Source organism: Eptatretus burgeri, chromosome 3 (genome assembly GCF_056783735.1).
Source record: "Eptatretus burgeri isolate ZD-2024b chromosome 3, Ebu_testis_v1, whole genome shotgun sequence".
Classification (NCBI taxonomy): domain Eukaryota; kingdom Metazoa; phylum Chordata; class Myxini; order Myxiniformes; family Myxinidae; genus Eptatretus; species Eptatretus burgeri.
In genome coordinates, this window is record NC_140963.1 from 111,889,903 (window position 1) to 111,908,885 (window position 18,983).

The 18,983-nt window shown below is 47.3% G+C and overlaps 1 protein-coding gene across 1 annotated transcript in view; it reads left to right on the forward strand.

Moving 5' to 3' along the window:
- The window catches only part of LOC147030736 (mucin-2-like), a 229,299-nt gene that overhangs the window by 123,820 nt on the left and 86,496 nt on the right, over positions 1–18,983 (forward strand). The window contains exons 21-26 of the mRNA XM_085872197.1: positions 273–424; positions 1,736–1,877; positions 2,123–2,233; positions 4,112–4,288; positions 5,322–5,561; positions 7,224–7,380. Coding sequence (XP_085728323.1) covers positions 273–424; positions 1,736–1,877; positions 2,123–2,233; positions 4,112–4,288; positions 5,322–5,561; positions 7,224–7,380 — 979 coding nt within the window. The remainder of the gene's footprint in view (positions 1–272; positions 425–1,735; positions 1,878–2,122; positions 2,234–4,111; positions 4,289–5,321; positions 5,562–7,223; positions 7,381–18,983) is intronic.

Genomic DNA, 18,983 nt, shown 5'->3' on the forward strand with positions numbered 1-18,983 from the left:
CATTACTTTTTAGACGGATCTCATATGATCACTGCAAAGCTCAAGCTCGGACTCCTTTTTTCCATCGTTGTTCCACTATTCTCAGGTCTTTGTTCCCTTAAAATTTATATGTCACCACTCAATAAGTGCCACTCCACTTCCAAGCATTGAAGCACACCACTGCTGGCACCATGCGTACTTTGAACCTCACAATGACAAAACGTTGCTTTTTTTTTTTTCCAGACAATTATATTTCAATCACTTAATCATTTTCCTCTCCAATTTTACCCTAGTACACGAAAAGCTGTGTACCCGGTTGTGTGTGCCCGGTGGGCATGGCAATGGATGACCAAAATAACTGCGTTCAAATCGAACAATGCCCTTGCCTGTACAAAGGCAGATCCTATAAAAATGGGGAAACCATCAATCAACATTGCAACAACTGGTGAGAATGTTTAGTTGATAAAGCCGAGTTTATATACATTTTATTTGCACTCACAATATTTATATACTTCATAATACTTTTTATTCAGTAGTCTTTGTTCTCCAAAGCTCCACAACAAAGGCATCATATTTGATTGGGAGCAGCAATGATCAGACACATTGTATGTAGACAGTGGTCTGCAATGAATGGAATGGCATATTTTAATTGGCAACAAAGTCTTAACACGTCTCATCTATTGAAGCAATGTAGCACTCTTTGGCATATTACTATAGATCCATACTTGAACCTTTTGTAAAGGAACTATTCCCACTGGGTTATTGAGTGAACTGCAATAATATGAAAGTCTAGTTAATCGTGATGTAGTGCCTGCTCGCCAGCATTTAAGTTCAGTGGAAAACAGATGGATGCTATCTAATTTTATCTGGGCTGGCAGGATGGTTTATAGGTACGCATACTCGCCCCTTTGCTGTCTAGCCTGGGATCGAATCCCGACCCAGCCATAAACTGTCATCCTGGTGTTTCGCAGGTGGGGTGATTCATCAACATGTGCCGTCCCTCGGATGGACGTTATAAAACGGGGTGTCCTGTCTGCCGGCATCAGTTGAATGTTAACGATCCCACAAAGAGTCGGTGAGATATCACCGGCACCATGGTCAAATTCCAAATTTGTGCCCTAACCTGAGTTGAACGTTGGACTTGGCCAGCCGGTTCCTGAAAGACTTGGACCAAGCTTCCCCCGGACCATCTCCACTAGAACGTGGTTATAATTGTGGCCGTTAAACAAAAAGATCACATTTTACTTACTTTGGTTAGACTTTATCCATGTCCTGGGGATCTTGCAAGATAGGGAAGGAAGGTTTGGGTTGACTTAATGGGTCATGAAAATGCTTGTTGACAGGGATAGAGGTCATGTGTAGTCTTAATCATTGCACTTTATGCTTCTGAGACCTGGAACATTTATCAAAATCAAAACATAAACTTTCTTACCATTGTCTATTGGAAGCTACAGCTAAGCTGTGGAGTTGAATGGACAGCTGTGGACTGCTTGCTAAATTCCCGCAGCATTCAATGTCGATGAATTCGGATCACAAAAGACTGGGAAAATAAATGGGTAGATCTTGCAGCATGTGACTATGCAAAAAAAAAAAAAACCTTCCAAGAACAGGTTAATGTGACATCAACCAACGATGAGACATGAAATTTCTATTATACACAGGTTGGCCTGTTCGGTGTAACTGTCTGAGCACAGAGCATTTGATGCTGCAGCAATGTCAGGTTCAAATCCCATTTGCTTACTATGTTTGCCCTCAGCACATGTGCGGCTGGCCATTGGAAATGCACTGAAGAGATATGTTCTGCCACATGCACCATTGTGGGGGAGGGTCACCACCGCACATTCGATGGCAATACGTTCTACACCTTCAATGGGCCCTGCAAGTATGTGGTGGCACAGGTAAGGTCGTAACACCATGCACAACTTTTCGGTATGTTTAAGCATTCTTACCAAGATGAAGTAACCAGAATTTTCTTGTCCACCCATGAATCAATAAGTCATCAGTCAAGCAAAAGGCCTAAATTAACACCATAGCACCATGTCTCTGATCCTGCCAATGTTCACTGTTAAGTTTAGAGGCGTTTTTTGAACTTTTGAGCACAATACAAATGCTTAATCTGGTTATGTTTGTATTCCCTGATCAGGATTTATGTGGAGAACATTCGAACAGTGGAACATTCGCGATAATTGCTGAGAACGTTCCCTGTGGGACAACAGGAACCATATGCACAAAGAATATCCAGATCATTATTGGGGTACGAAGAATATGATTCTTGTGACTGCATGTTATTATTTGTTGTACTCTCACCTTTCTCCACTCTCTTTGACATTCATCTCCAATTATCCACTCTCCTTTAAATTCAAATCTTGAGTTATACTCAGGACCTCTCAAGATTTTTTTTTCCACTCAATCCAAAAAAAAATCTTCTCAACGAGCACCTCCAAATCAAATTTCAATCTCACTAACTCCATTGTTCACCTCTCCTCGAATTACATTATCTATCTATAATTCCAGCAATCTCTGTGTGTGTGTCTGTGACCGCTGTTTCTCGACAACCACTGATCCGATCTAATTGAAACTTGCCAGATATATTGCTGGGGACCTGAGGATGTCCCTTTTCAAGGTTTGATATTAATCGGACAAGTGCCTCCCAAGTTATGGCCAATTTATTTACCAAACCAATGACAAGACATGTTGTTGCGTGGGCGTGGCCGATGGGGAAGGGAAGCTCAGCCGCGTTCGCCATTACAGGTTACAACGTATGGGCTTCCAGAGAGTGATGACTTCGTGTATTCTAATAATTTCTCGATTTCTTATGCGCATTTTTAGACAAACACAATGCCCCAAGTTATGATCGTTTTCATATTAGACGGTGCATAAATTGCGGTAACATCAGAGTGAGCTGGTATGCTCCGAATCAGGAAGTAATTTTTTTTCTCTCTCTTCTCTTCTCTCTTTGCTTTTCCTTGCGATGACATTGCGAAAAGGCAAAATACGTTGGCGCTAATTGAATATTTGGGCATTAAAACTAAATTGCGAATAATCGTAACTGCGAATAATATGCGAACATCCGGGCCACGCACGTACGGGCACGTGAGAGCGAAGAAACGGCCTGTGTGGTTGTTGTTTCTTTCTCGCGGTTTGAATATTTATTTATTATTATTATTATTTTTTTTTTTTACGGGCACGGATTAATATTGTGAATGAAAGGAGTGGAGAATATATTGTATGTTTGAACTTGACAGAAATTGACAAATTTGTGCCATCAGTGGCATCACGTTGGATAACAACAAGATAAAAAATTAGCAGGCACCTGCAGAACATCCGTGCAATGTAAAATGTGATTTCAAATCCTCAAGTCCCCCCCCCCCACTCCCAAATCCCAAGCTATCAACCCACCCTCCCAAATCCCAAGTTATCAACCAGCCCTTCCAAACTCCAAGTCCTCAACATCCCTTCCAATCCCCAAGTCATAAACCCCCCTCCCAACCCCCAAGTTATTAACCCCGCGTTCGAAACGTCAAACCCAAAGACGACACCCTCCACCTCATCAGCCCCCTCCCTCTTTCCCAAATCCCAAGCTATCAACCCACCCTCCCAAATCCCAAGTTATCAACCAGCCCTCCCAAACTCCAAGTCCTCAACATCCCTTCCAATCCCCAAGTCATAAACCCCCTCCCAACCCTCAAGTTATTAACCCCCCATTCCAAACCTCAAACCCAAAGTCCTCAACCTCCACCTCCCAAACCCCAAGTCATCAATCCCGTCCCTCTTTCCCAAATCCCAAGTTATCAGCCCACCCTCCAAAACCCCAAGTCATAAACCCCCCTCCCAACCCCCCAAGTTATTAACCCCCCATCCCAAACCTCAAGTCCTCAACCTCCACATTCCAACCCTAAGTTATCTCAATGCTTTGATCTCACACCATTATGCCACCCCCAATTGAATGCATTTGTCGAGTTTCCTCACATATTGGCTCAATCCCACTGGAATCTTAGTGTTGATCTATTACTGTACTGTACTCATATTTTGATCCTCCATGTCAGAAGAAATTTAAATGTAAAATGACGATTTCATTTAAACGGAGTGACTTCTTCTCCTCATTTGATATCTCGTTCACATTTCCATACAGAATGTGGAGGTGACTTTTCATGAAGACACATACGAAGTGCACCACATTTCCTTTGGCATTTCCATTCCCTTCCAAATCCGCCGTGTTGGTATGTACTGGATGGTTGCAGCAAATGGATTGCACATCTTCTGGGATAAAAAGACCACAATTTATGTCCACGTGGATCCTATATTCAAGGTCAGTTGCAGCTTTACTCAAAGTTGTGACAACCACAATACCAGTGTTCAAGCTCCATTTTTCTTGTGCTTCTTTTATTCAGTGTTTTGTTTTTTCAACTATTTAAATTTTCTTGATTGAAACTTGTACTATTGTAGTTCATTTGATTCTCCGACATGTTGATTAATTGTCTGAAAATAATTTGCATTGCGATGTTTCAGTGGTATTATGAGTTTATAATTATGACATCGTATAGAATATCGAAGTGGTGAGAGAACAATAACCATCATGTACTGTATTTGTAATTTCTATCAAAAGCTCAATTTGTGATTGTTTGTTTAAATATCCTTCAAAAACTTTGAAAAAAAAAAAATAATAATAATTAACCAAATCCAACATTCTTCTGGTACATTCCTTTACTTGGGCGGTGCATAGGTAACAGATTGCTGCCTTGATCGCTCCCAAATATATAAAATAACGTGGGCAACGTACATGTAGCAAGAACTTGCATATTGCTTATGTGTATATATAAAATACATCATGGTTATATGGCTCAGATAATTCAAATTGCACTGGCCCATAGGCTGACACCAGATGCCTGAAGTTAAGGCCTGAAGGCTGGGGCCCATACATATTGTCGCATTCACAAGGCCCATGACACCGATCGGCTCCAACCTTTCGACATTTGATTGTCATTTTAACAGTCGTTCAGGTTGTTTTACATTGAACGGAAAACTTATCGGGAGGATATGGCAATTGTGAAAATGACACTTCCGAAGATGCCTTAGGCTTAGCAAAGCACCAAAATGGTGGATGTATGTTTTTCTTTTCAGGTTATAATTGTGGGTGGCATCAGGCCACCTGTCCAACCAAAGAGTGTAGAGTGGACATTTAAACACTTGCTTTATGATATGCAGTAATGATATAGATTACATGGTGGTCTGGACCACAATGTAGAACTTTGTATCTCTTCAAGATGTATTTCTGTCTTCTCGATAATACCTATAAGTGGGGGTTGAGTTTGATTTTGACACTTTGTATTCCAACCATGCAGGGTCGGCTGTGTGGCTTATGTGGAAACTTTGATGGAGATGCACAAAATGACTTCGTCCAGAAGACACTGGGAACAGTGACCAGTGCATTAGACTTTGGTAACAGCTGGACGGCTGATAATTTTTGCCCAGAAGTGAATGCCATGAAGGATCCGTGTTTCGTTAATCCACACCGCAAACCTTGGGCTCAGCGACGCTGTAATATTCTCTATAGCCACGTTTTTGAGCCATGTCATGAACTGGTGAGTCAATTTATCAATTTCTTCTTCTGTAGTTGTTTCTAATAAATATTCAGATCTTTTTTTCATTATATGAGAGCCCTTGAACACTATATTGTAGAACATATAAAAATGGACATTTTGCAGTTGAACACATAAAAATAATAGTTAAATCTTGATATTTTGTGTAATGATCAACTATTGTGAAATATTTAGGCAGGAAGTGATGTTATCACTACTTAACGTATTCTGGGTAAACCAGGATGACGACCAACAGTCGCATCAGCTGTGGAACAGTGGTGTATTGTGACGTTTCTTGTGAAGGCTTGTTGTGAAGGAAAACTCAAACCATATGTAATCAAAGGAAACTGCACAATTTGGCAGTTTGTCTTTCAGAGAGAGTGAGTGACTAAATGGTGCACTGAGTGGGGAAAAAATATCATAAATTGGTGAGCAATCTTGAGCATTCTCACATGGAACCAAATGCTGTAACTCAGTCAAACAATAAACATGTAGAACAGATTTTGTTTTCTCTGCAGAGGTCAAGGCTCATGGAAGAGATAAACTTTGCAGAACTGCTGGACTGTGCAGAATAAATTGGTGTTTAAAGTGTGGAAGCGGATACCAAATGACCTCAAGTTGAATCAAAAGGCCACTTCGGTGGCCGTTGCAACAAAGACGCTGCAACTCTAGCAGAGGAAGGTCGACGGTTTATTGAAGAAGATTGTGATACGTAATGAGACCTTCATCATTTAATGTCAGAGTCAAAGAGAGCATGGAGTGAAGACATGCTAGGTTCTCACCACCGAAAGACAATTTAAAAATTCAGCCATCAGTGAAAAAAACTTACTGTAATCGTATTTTCGGACCATAACGGTTTACTTAATGTTCAATTTATTGAATGTGGGAAAACCATAAATGCGGCCTGCTATGTCAGTGACTTGAATGAAGTGAGATGATGAGGAATATGCAGACAAATGTCAAGTATCCTATCCCAGGGAATGACTTTATTGCACACTAATGATTGCCCTCACATGACAAATGTGATCATTGCTACTCAAATGGAGATGGGTTGGGAAGTTCCAAATCATTCCTCATTCACTCAAGATTTATCATATTGTGAGTTTTCTATCTTCGGATCACTAAAAGAACATCTTAGTGGTATTAAGCATATGAAAGATGAAGGCGTCAAAGCATGTCCTGAAATTTTTAGACAAGTAAGCGGCTGTCTGTCTATTATTCACGAGGATGGCACAACATTTGGGAAAATGAAAGTTATAAAAAAAAACAAATTGTATGATTGGAGAGAGAATGTTTGGCACAACATTCCTGGAATGGGTATGGAAGATAAATAATGAGCATAAGGTGTGGGAAGAGGGGGAGATAAAAAATAATCGTGACATGGTTTTGTAATAATTAGATGCTCTTACCATTACTCTAACCAGAACTGTTGTCTCTCATTATCAATTAAGGAATATTCTACTGCTCTCATGTTTATTTATAATAATGTAACTGCAGGTGTATGTACGGATAATTTGAGATGGTTCATTTTTATGGACTGGATGAGTATTTCAGTTCCTGCCGTTTAGGGTTACCTGTTAAGGCTGCTGTGTTCATGGTGCGCTGGAAAGGTGCTTGCTTTGAGTAATAGACAACTGTTGTTGGGGTTGTGTGACTGTCCGTCAGGTGGACCCATCGATATACTTCAATATGTGTGAGAACGACGGATGTGCCTGCGACACTGGTGGAGATTGTGAATGCATTTGTACGATCCTCGCTGCGTACAGCTATGACTGTGCCCTGTCAAATGTCTTTCCTTCGTGGCGCACTCCAGAGATCTGCCGTAAGCATTTTTGTTCCCTGTTGATTTCAAAGAATCTGGAATGAGATCGTTCATTCTGGAAACAAATTCCTTAAGAGATATTTTATAATAATATAAATAATGGGTATAAAAATTACACATCGATCTATAATTCCAGCAATGTGTGTGTGTGTGTGTGTGTGTGTGTGTGTGTGTGTGTGTGTGTGTGTGTGTGTGTGTGTGTGTGTGTGTGTGTGTGTGTGTGTGTGTGTGTGTGTGTGTGTGTGTGTGTGTGTGTGTGTGTGTGTGTGTGTGTGTGTGTGTGTGTGTGTGTGACCGCTGTTTCTCAACAACCACTGGTCCGATCTAATTGAAACTTGCCAGATATATTGCTGGGGACCTGAGGATGTGCCTTTTCAAGGTTTGATATTAATCGGACAAGTGCTTCCAAAGTTATGGCCATTTATTTACCACACCAATGACTAGACACGCATGTGCATGGCCAATGGGGAAGGGAGGCTCAGCCGCGTTCCCCATTACAGGTTACAACGTACGGGCTTCCGGAGAGTGATGACTTCGTGTATTCTAATAATTTCTCGATTTCTTATGCGCATTTATAGATAAACACAATGCCACAAGATATGATTGTTTTCATTTTAGATGGTGCATAAATTTCGGTAACACCAGAGTGCTGGTATGCTCCGAACCAGGAAGTAAATTTTTTTTCTCTCTCTTCTCTTCTCTTCTCTTTTTCCTTGCGACGACATTGCGAAAAGGTAAAATACGTTGGCGCTAATTGAATAATTGGCCATTAAAACCTACATTGCGAATCATCGTAACTGTTATATGCGAACTTCTGCGCCACGCACGTACGGGCACGCGAGAGCGAAGAAACGGCCTGTGTGGTTGTTGTTTCTTACTCGCGGTTGGAATATTTATTTATTCTTTCATTTGTTTTTTTTATTTTTTTTATTTTTTTACCGGCACGTACGAGTTAATACAAATAACTCACGAATGAAACCCTTTCACAAATACACCTTTGTAGCTTGGCCTACAATTTGTTGCTCCTGTATACACCTGGTCGGAGTCCAAAGTCTGACTGTAGCTCACAGTACCTGTCCCACACAGTGGACAATGAGTATATCTCGCCCCTTGCTAAACCTGGCCTCAGGAGGTTTTCCTTGGCATTGTTAAAGGGTATAACCTCTGGCTACTCATTTGTGTCAAACATCTTTCCAGCTGACCTTTTCAGAAATTTTGCACACCAATTCAAATGACATTTTCCTTCAGCATGGATCAAGTCATTTATTTTTATGGAGGTTTCCAAAACCCGAATATTGTGCAGTTCATTTGATGATTGTTTACTTTGGCAGAAGATGCATTGATTCCAATCAACAGTGATAACTGACTGTCTGGTTGGTCGAGGCTGTTGCAAATCAATCTAAACATCTTCACTGGATGCTAACTGTGTTGATGACAGTATACCATACTCAGAATGTTTCTTCAAACGTTGAATGTGGCCATTTTTATTGTTTCTACAAGAGCGAAGTTTAATTGACAGTAGGGTATCGGAGCAATAATTGGGCACAATCGGCAAGGGAATACAAACAGGAGAGGAATACATATACTAGAAAATACAACACATCGCCAAGCTGATGAGAATATTAAGGGTCAGTAAGAAGGAGGGGAGGGAGGCGAAGCTACGAGAAGGGAGGGAGGATTGGGAGGCAAAAGTAAGAGAGGGGGGAGCAAGGAGGGAGGAAGGGTGGGTGAGCTTGGTGGGATGGGGAAAGGGGGGAGAGCTAGGAGGAAGGGAAGAGCGAGGAAAGGGGGAGGAGGCAGAGAGAGTGACATCTCACAAAATATCGATATACACTTGGGGAGGGAGGGTGGGGAGTGGAAAGGGGTTTGGGAAGAGGTAAGTGTGATGGGAGGGGTTCTTGACTTGCGTTTGGTAGTGAGACTTGTGCAGAATGATGGAGGGTGTGGTAGTACAGCATTGAATGAAATGTGGTACGTTAAAACAGCACGTTAATACAGCATGCAGACACCACTGGGAGATGTCCAAGGACGGTGGAGAGGGGAGTGAGTGTGGAGGAGGTAAAGTATGAGGGGAGGTGGAGGGAAAGCAGCGTGATGTAAACACGAGGGAAACAGCACAAGGGGAGGGGAAGGCGAAGGCAGCATGAGGGGAGGTGAAGGGAAGGCACCGTAAGGCGAAGGTGAGGACAATAAAATGTGCCCAAACAGCAACATTTTCATTTTAACTGTAATGTTCGACATAAAACTGGGCAGGAGCATTTAAAACCCATGTTATATACGTGACAAAGGCCTGCCTACATGAAATTACACTGGTACATGCAGTGACCTTTGCACTACTCTCGTTGGCTCACTCTGAATCTGATTTTAAAATGTGACACGATGGGGAAGCTGTTTTAAATTTAAAACACAACCATCAGTCCTTAACAGTCCCCTTATCAGGGGGGGGGGTAAAGAAGGAAAAGGGTGGGGGACAGAGGGTGGGAGAGAGAGAGAGACAGAGAGAGACAGAGAGAGATTGGAGAGAGAAAGAGAGAGATTGGAGAGAGAAAGAGAGAGATTGGAGAGAGAAAGAGAGAGATTGGGAGAGAGAGACAGAGAAAGAGAGAGAGAGACAGAGAGAGAGAGACACAGAGACAGAGACAAAGACAGAGACAGAGAGGTCAGGTATAGGAGAATGTGCCAGGGTAGCACATCGCTGCATACACTTTCCGCCGGAACTCCTGGGGCCTCCGTCTGGCCAAGCCCCAGGCAGATGCCTGGCCCATCCCCATCTTCTTGAGATGCTGATCAACCTGCTGTAACCACGAGGCACGTGGTCGGCCCATTGGCCAGCTCCACTCATGAGGCTCCCTCGCTGAGAGATTCTGGTGAGTCGGATCAGCGTCAGGAAAACAAACCACATGTCCACACAGATGCAGCTGACGCTCATGGACCTTGCAGGTAAGAAATGTCATTTGAGTCTCTGTCAGCAACTGCTCGTTGGACACAAAGTCCGACCAGCGATAGCCAAGGATTCTCTGAAGAGACCTGGTCCCAAAGGAGTTAAGTCTCCGTCTCAGATCCCTGGTCAGAGTCCAAGTCTCACATCCACAGAGCAAGACTGGAAGCACCAAGGACCTGATTTCATTCTCCCGCACAGATATCGGCAGCGCCACACCCCATGATCCAGTGAATCCATGACTCCCCAGGCCCAATCCAGACATCTGATGACGTCTGGCTCACAGCCAGCAGAGACATGAATATCACTGCCAAGGTAAGTGAATCTCACCACAACCTCAACATGCTCACCACAAACAGGCACAGACAGGACAGCAGCATCCAATATGTCATTGAAAGCCTGCATCTTAGTTTTGACCAAGGAAACCCATAATCCCAGCAGCTCTGACTCCTCATTCAGCACCTCGAGGGACCCCAAAAGGATATCGAGAGTCTCCGCAAAGATGACTGCATCATCTGCAAAATCAAGGTCAGAGATCTTGACATTCCCAAATGATGCACCACAGCTTGATCTCTCTGACATCCTCCCCAGAATCCAGTCCACACAAGTGCTGAAAAGTGTGGAGGCCATTACATACCCCTGACAAACTCCAGTAACAACTGGAAATAAGTCAGAGATGGTATCACCACATCTCACAAAACTCTCAGTACCAGAGTATAGTTCAGAAATCAGATTGATCAGTTTTGGTGCACCCCACGAAGACCAAGAATCCTCCAGCATCCTGATTCACTGAATCAAACACTTTACAGAGATCAACATAGGCTGCAAGCAGCCCCTGCCGAAACTCTCATCTGCGTTCGGTGAGGACCTGAAGAGCAAGGATACGGTCAATCGTTGACCTCTTTGGTGTAAAGCCTGACTCCTCTGGACGCTGGTGCTCAAGCAGATGGTGGCGAGGCCTATCAATAATTATTCGAGCAAAGACCTTGTCTGGCACTGAGAGCAGCGTCACCCCTCGGTAGTTGCAGTCTTGGCGATCACCCTTCCCTTTCCAGAGAGGGCCAACAAGGCTCTCTTACAGTCAGTTGGGATGATGCCTGTGTTCCAGGCAGAGCACAGACCTGCATGCAATGACACAAGTGCAGCATTTTCCACCAGCCTTGAGAAGTTCAGCATGGATGCCACAGATCCCTGGAGCTTTACCCCATTTCAACCGGTTCACCGCAGCCTGTGTTTCCACAAGCGAAAGTGGACCACAGTTGATCCGAGGGTCAGCAACCAGGGTTGTAACACCCCTGACGTCCAACTCGACAGCTGGTGGATCAGACCGGTACAGCTGCTCAAAGTAACCAGCCCAATGGGCCTTCACTTCGGACTCCTCTGTCAAGAGCCCACCACCCTCTGCTCTAACTGCAGTCCACCGAGGGACAAGCTTGGATGAACGCAATGCGTGAATACACCTGTACGCAGGACGAGAATCATTTGACCACAGGTGATGCTCTATCCCCTCACAGATTCCTCACACATCGGCCGCCGTGTCCACCCTTAGAGCACTACAGTTTTACACCTCAGCTCCCTGAACAGCTCAGCTCTGCCACTAAGCCTGGCCCTGTGACTCTCGTCAAAGGTATCCAGTGTCCCTTGAGAGACAAAATTCTTCTTCACCCTGCGGTGAGTTCAAAGACATCGACCGGCAACATCACGGACGGTGGTCTTGAAGGAACTCCACATCTCTTCAGGATCTCCCAAAGCACCTAGACCCCCCAAATTTCCACTCAGCCTGTTCACAAACCCCTCAGCACCCCTCTCATCCTTGAGCATGTCAACATCCAGCCAAGGCTGGGATGGTACCATTCTCCTGGATTTAAAGTGCAACTTAAGAGTTGCTGCAACAAGCCCTTGGTCAGTATTGAGGAACTGAGCACTCCAGTAGACCCTGCAGTTGTGGATCATCCTCCAGTGACCATCAATGAGCACATGGTCAATCTCCTTTGCCACACTGCCTGCGTTGGAATATCAAATCCAGCGATGAGCTTGTGGGCGCTGAAACCATGAACCAGCCACCCTCAGTCCATGACTTCTTTGCAAGTCAAGGAACTTCATGCTATTCAGGCCTCGGTCACATTTGCCACGGCGACCGTGGGGTCTCCAAAATCTACGGCCACTAGCAATTATATGGCGGCCGCAGTATTTCCATGGTCACACAATGTAGCAGTCACATATGTTTTAATTTTTCGGGGAGCCGCACGGCGTATTTAGGCCTGTCACATTTGCCACGGCGGCCGTGAGGTCTCCAAAATCTATGGCCACCAGCAATTATATGGCGGCCGCAGTATTTCCACGGTCACACAATGTAGCAGTCACATATGTTTTTATTTTTCGGGGAGCTGCACGGCATATTTATAAATTGTGGAGACCGAAAACGCGGGGTTGCCGTACGGTCTTTGATTTGATGTCGCACGGTGACCTTCGGGCGCTCCTGCGGCGGCCATAGAATTTTCAAGGCAGACGCAAGGTGCCCGCAAGGCGACCGCAAGGCGACTTGTCGAATTTTCGGCTTGTCGAATTGCTACGGCGAACGTAGAAATGAAAAAAGTTATAACTCCGCGTTATAATTCCACGGCGACCTTACGGCCTGTAAAATATAGCCATACGGCGTAGGGCCACCCTGAGGCCACCTCAGAAATTCTGCGGCCGCCGCACGTTTCTGTCAATTCAGAGGGCGTACGGCCGCCGTATCCTCGCCGTAGAGAAAATGTGACTTAGGCCTCAGGTTCACAGTTCCAGACCTATGGGGAACAACACACATCTCATAGCCATCCCTTTCATTTCCAGTCGATGCATTGAAATCCCCCAAGACTCGAAGTGTATCTCGCCTGGGGCACTGATCAACCACAGACTCGAGCGTGGCATAGAATGCGTCCTTCACAGTGAGTTCACTCACCTCAGTCGGAGCATAAAGAGACCAGGGAAATGACACCCAAGGAGTGACGAATCCTTAGTATCATAATACATTCCAGGCACCCACCCGAAGGGACCGCCTCGGGTTAATGCAAGGAGACCACCGTCTGCTGGACGACACCTCAGTACCACCCCGACACACTCTCCTGCAATCTGTCCCGGGAATGTTACTCCATGGTTTCCCTCCTAACATCAAAGATTGGACGTCCCGAAGGCTTTGCCCCAATCCCGTCATCCAGTGAGCTGGAAGCTGCACAGGAGGTACTCCCAAAGAGCGGGTTTTCAGAATTTTTTTTAATGTTTCTCAAATGTTTTTTTTCGGAATGAAGGGTTTTACGGTGGCCGGAGTGCAAATCCTGCCACCAACCTCCGAATAAGAAGTAACCCAACTGCAAGAGGACCTCCGCAGACACAGTGGGTACTAGATATAGATGGCCGTTGGCTCACAAGGAGCTCCACCACCCTTTGACAGGTTTGTTTTTAATCCTGATGGGTGTCCATACCCAAACACCAGATATATATATATATATATATATATATATATATATATATATATATATATATATATATATATATATATATATATATATATATATATATATATATATATATATATATATATATATTGTTGCGATTCGCGCCCGCTGGCGTGCGAACGGCCACGTAACTCGAATCGCGGCACTTCGCCCACTGGACGGACAATTCTGTCGTGACCCTCTCGGACTAACGCCGGGAACTAGTCACGGGTGGGCCTTTCGGCCTCACCACGATCGTGCCAATCGGCCCCCCACGTGGGATAGGGTTGTTCGCCAAATTCGACCTACCTAAGTACCCACACGGAGGGTAGACCGGGCGAACGCACCTCGCCGCAGGTCGACTCCGGACACGGGCCAATGAAGCGACCCGTTCCATACTATCGGGATAACCGAGCGGTGTTATCGTCGACCTCGACGGTTCCGATTAATTATCGGGCGTATTAAGCCCACTACCAACCCTTTACGTGAAGCAAGATGGAGATTCAATTAAAGAAAAGACGAAGCGAAACGGGAAAACAGTTCAACAGAAGGCACATTTATTTTCCACCTAAACAACGGGTTTGGGGCTAACTACACATGTACTTACAGAGATATCTCACCTACGGGACCTGAATGGTGGTTTGCGAATTTCCTCAACCGTAACACTACCCCCTCCCCTTTTTACAGACTCGTCCTGAGTCGTCAAATTTTCGTGTGCCATCATGTGTAGTTCTCCCCTAGTACGATTTACCTACGGATCCCTGAGTGCGATATTCATGGTATTCGTGTCCCCAAAATAAATAACCTGAGGGCTGAGTAACTAACTAAACAAACCCACTCACACGGACGACTTAAATAAAATTGCCGGCGCTAAGACAGACATGCCGGGGGCGCACTCATATGTACAGTACATCTTAACCTTAACTTACAAATTTTACACTAAACCATGGCCCAGGATCAATGGACTCTGCAAAAAGAAAGCAATTAGCAGGGAGCCAGGCTGCTCGCATGCAGTCTCTGGCTCAAACAATGCAGGTGACAGGGAATGTGGCCGGCTGCTCACACGCAGTCCAAGGCCTTCCCTTTTGACCTGAACGCAGTGAACCACAACGGTGCATGGGCTGCACAAACGCATTCTCCGTGCCAGCTCAAGTGGCACACGCAATGAGCACAACGGATGGATGGATGGATGGATGAATGGATGAATGGATGGCCACTGCAGGCCCGTGTTGTAGCTGCCAACAGGGCAGTTCTTGCAACTTGCAATCTGTTGCCTTGCGGATCCTGGCGCACATGGAAATGAACGGGGGGGGGGGGGCAAAGCAAAATTGAACAGGGGCTGGTGAACATGGGCCGTGGGCATGGCATGGCAAAAGCAGGTAGGCAAGGCATGGCAAAGATGAGCAGGCAAACACAGCCTGCAGAACAAGGCCGCTGCAGGCAAACACAGCCGGCGGACGAACTGGCCAGCACAGGCCTTGCAGAAAACAGCTGCAGATGATCCGGCCGGTACAGGCCTCGCAGCAAAACAGCCGGCAGATGAAGTGGGCTGGCACAGGCCTTACAGCAACACAGCCAGCAGATGAAGCTGGCCAGCCTTTGCCGTTCAGTGGAGGTTGGTGGAGGGAGTGCTTTGGTGCTGGCCACTCGGAAGGCGGGCTCGGACCTACCCTACAGTCTCCCTCCCACCTATCGCCTTTGCCTGTCACTGTCCATACCCACCCCCTTAATTTGTCAAACCCAATTTAGCCCCAACTTATCTTTTTTGTTGTTTTTATTTTTACTTCCCCACTATAAATCGTCCCCTAACCCCCTTCACTGTCCTTGTTCGGCTAACCTATCGTCGACTAGCCTACTCCCAACCCCTACGTTACCTTCCCGGAGGGGAACAAGGGAGAGCTAGCGTCATGTGCCGAGGCCCAACGAAGCCTCAGGATGGCCTACCCAGAGTTCAGGGATCTATAACACAAAGTGGGTCCAGCGGCCCACAATGAGAGCGAGGGGATGAATGGTGTGGAGGGGTACACCTCCTAATCTACCCCAACCATTTAACTGTTAAACTACCCCGGGGCTTTCAACAAGCGCCTCTCGCTTAAACTATTGGTTCTAACAACCCAGATTCCCGTCGCCTGTGTTGGTGTCCTTACAATTTTCGGGCCTCGCCCCCCCCCCCCAATTTTCTTCCCGTGCCCTCACACGGTCTCATGGCTGGGACGCGTGGCTCCCCTTGGCAGGCACAACCCTCTGCCGATCCTCCGACGATGGCACCCCCGGGCACTACACTGCCTCCGAGCCTACCAGCTCCCTAAACACCGGGGAGAGCCCCCCATGGCACCTCCCGTGAAACGCACACGTGGCAGGCTGGCTTCCCGGGCCCCTTTCTGAGGGTCACCCGTGCCCGCAACACTGCCCACGCAGATAATGGCGCCCCGGGCCCCCGCACCAAGCGGGCGCACCCGTGCCCACTACGCTATCCCGGCCCCCCATGGGCCCTTGGCCTACTACGGCCGACTAGCCCGGTGCCTGGGGTACCCACTCAGCGATACTCACCTTTCGCAGCCACGCTCCCAGCCTGTCAACAGGGCTCCTGCACCCCTCCAAACGGGTTTCGAGCCTACACTCCCACCAACAGTAAAACGACTTCCATTTTTCAATTTGACTAACCCAGCCAACTCGCTTTACACTGGCCCCAGGGTCCCTTGGGCAGGAGTCACTCCTCCCCCCCAATCACTCATCGCACCATGCATTCCTCATTCGCTCCATACACACAGACCCGCTGGCCTCACTCACTCACCAAGCACATTTTCCACTCAACTCATCAACTCTTCAACACACACACCACTGAACTCTGCCATCCTTCTAACTACCTCCCCTAACTAACTCGTGCTCCCACGTCATCCCTTAAACTATAGCACGTTCCTTTTAACACTACGTAGCTAAACTACGTCCCCTCCACACACTCACAGTCTGTCACTGTCTCCAAAATAATCCCATACTCCATTTTCCCAACCTAAATCTCAACTAAAATCCCTCTAACTAATCCATTCCACGGGCCCCTTGAGCACTTACCCCTGCCCCATGGAGCCGGTCTAGCTAAGCTTACCCTTCCCCCTAACTAGTGTCCATCCTGTGCCCAGGCCAGGGGGTCTTCCACCCCTGCCCAGGAATCCTGTTCACCCGAAAGCGAGGCTTGCTGTTTTTTTTATTGCGCAGCACCAGCGCAGCAACTCGCAACCTGCGCACCAGCGCGGCAATTTACAGCCGCGCACCTGTGGCGTGACGTCATGGCAGCTGTTCGCGTCCCTCGTGGACGGTACCATCCGGCAGGGATTCACCCTCCTGCCGGATTCCAACCACACACGCAGCCATGACGACACCCGGCGCATAAAAAAAAAACACAAGCCTCACGTCTCGAGGGGTTCCCCACGCGAACACATGTGCTCTGACCGTTGGAGCTTAACACACCCGCCCGCGTGGAGAACCCGTCCGGTCCAAATCCGAAATCCTGCCTAAACTGTTGCACAGCACAAACTAAAGCGTTGCACAGCACGGATCTCGCGCTCGCTGCTGGGTGGACCCGGCACGGTGCGCAAAACATCTACAGCCGCTACCCGGCTTTCTTTCCTCTGTCGCAGTCTCCGTCGCCATTCAACACACGCACTTCCGCGTGCCACGACGCTCATACACCATTCCATTACATTCACATTCACACCGGGAGACGCGGCTGCGTGCTCCCGCATGCCAACCGACATCTCCCTTACACACAGCGACCTTGCACACGCTGTCTCCCTCACACTCGGCCGTTCACTCACTCGTGCCATTTCCCTCACACAAACCATACCACTCACACACGCGGGGGCACTCACCCGCGGTGCCTCACTCATACTGGCCGTTTCACTCACACACACGGCGACACTCACACGCGGTGCCTCATCCACACACGGCATGCTGGGGAGCACGCACTCCGGCACACTCGCCACCACACCACTCACAGACGGGGTCGCTTCCACAAACGGGGGGCGCACTCACACCTGGGGTCTCATCCACACACGGGGTCTCTGTCACCCACCCGGTCGCTCTCACGCACGCCCTTGCAACCGCGCTATGCGTGCGTTGCAGCACGCATTTCGCCACACTTGTGAACACACACCTCAACACCACACACACCGGGACAACCACACTGGGGATTTGTGTCCCCAAAAGGGTCTCCGGGGCCTCTATACCCCCCAAGCTTTCCGTGCACCCGTTTGCAGCACTCCTCCCCTCAAACTCGCTCGACACGACCGAACCCACCTGGTCGTGACTCGCCTCAAGGGGGCATACTCCCTCCCCTCGTTCCTGGAGGAGGCCATCCAGCTGCTCGCACTGGGTCTCCACCCAGTCCGCCAGCTCACCCCCATTGTCCTCCACGACCTCCGTGTGTGTGTGCGTCTCTAACCCCGTCTTCATCGTGTAGTCTTCCCTCTATCGTTCCCATATCCCGTGTCTCCGCCAACTTAGTCACCTCTTCCCTTGTTATCTCCCTTGTCTCAACTATTATTTCTTTCCTCCTTTCCGTCCTCACCTCGTGTCTCGTCTCACATGTTTCGGTCTCCCCACTTATTTTTTCCCTTTCGGTCACCGTCACTGTTGCTCTCTCCGTCACCTTTGCCAGTCTCGCCCAACACGCCCCCGAATTATTTTGTCACCCGCCCCCACCGCGGGCCTGACAGCCGTTGCACCCCCTCCCAGCTCGTTCGCTCCCACACGTGGCGTCGCCATTTTGAGCTCCCCGGTTACTGCCTTCATGCCCGCCTGCAGGCTTCGGCCCATGTTCTGCGTCTCACCCCGCAGTTCTTTCATTTCTTCCTTCATTTTGAGTGTGTTTGTATCCATATTCGTTTTCATTTTGTTTGTGTTTGTGTTTGTATCCATCGTTTTGTTCATGCCTTTTATTTCGTTTTTCATTTCATTTGTGTTTGTATCCATCTTTTCGTTCATGCCTTTTATTTCGTTTTTCATTTAATTTGTGTTTGTATCCATCCTCACTGTCATTGCCGCCAGCATGGCGCATAGCTGGGCCATGTCGGGTGCACTCAGCTGAGCCGATTCGGCAAGGATCGGGGGGGTTTTGGCGGAGAGGGGGAGGGGAGGTGTCATACACCGCGGCCGCCGCCGCACCTATTTCGGGCTCTGGGTTCAGTTGGGGG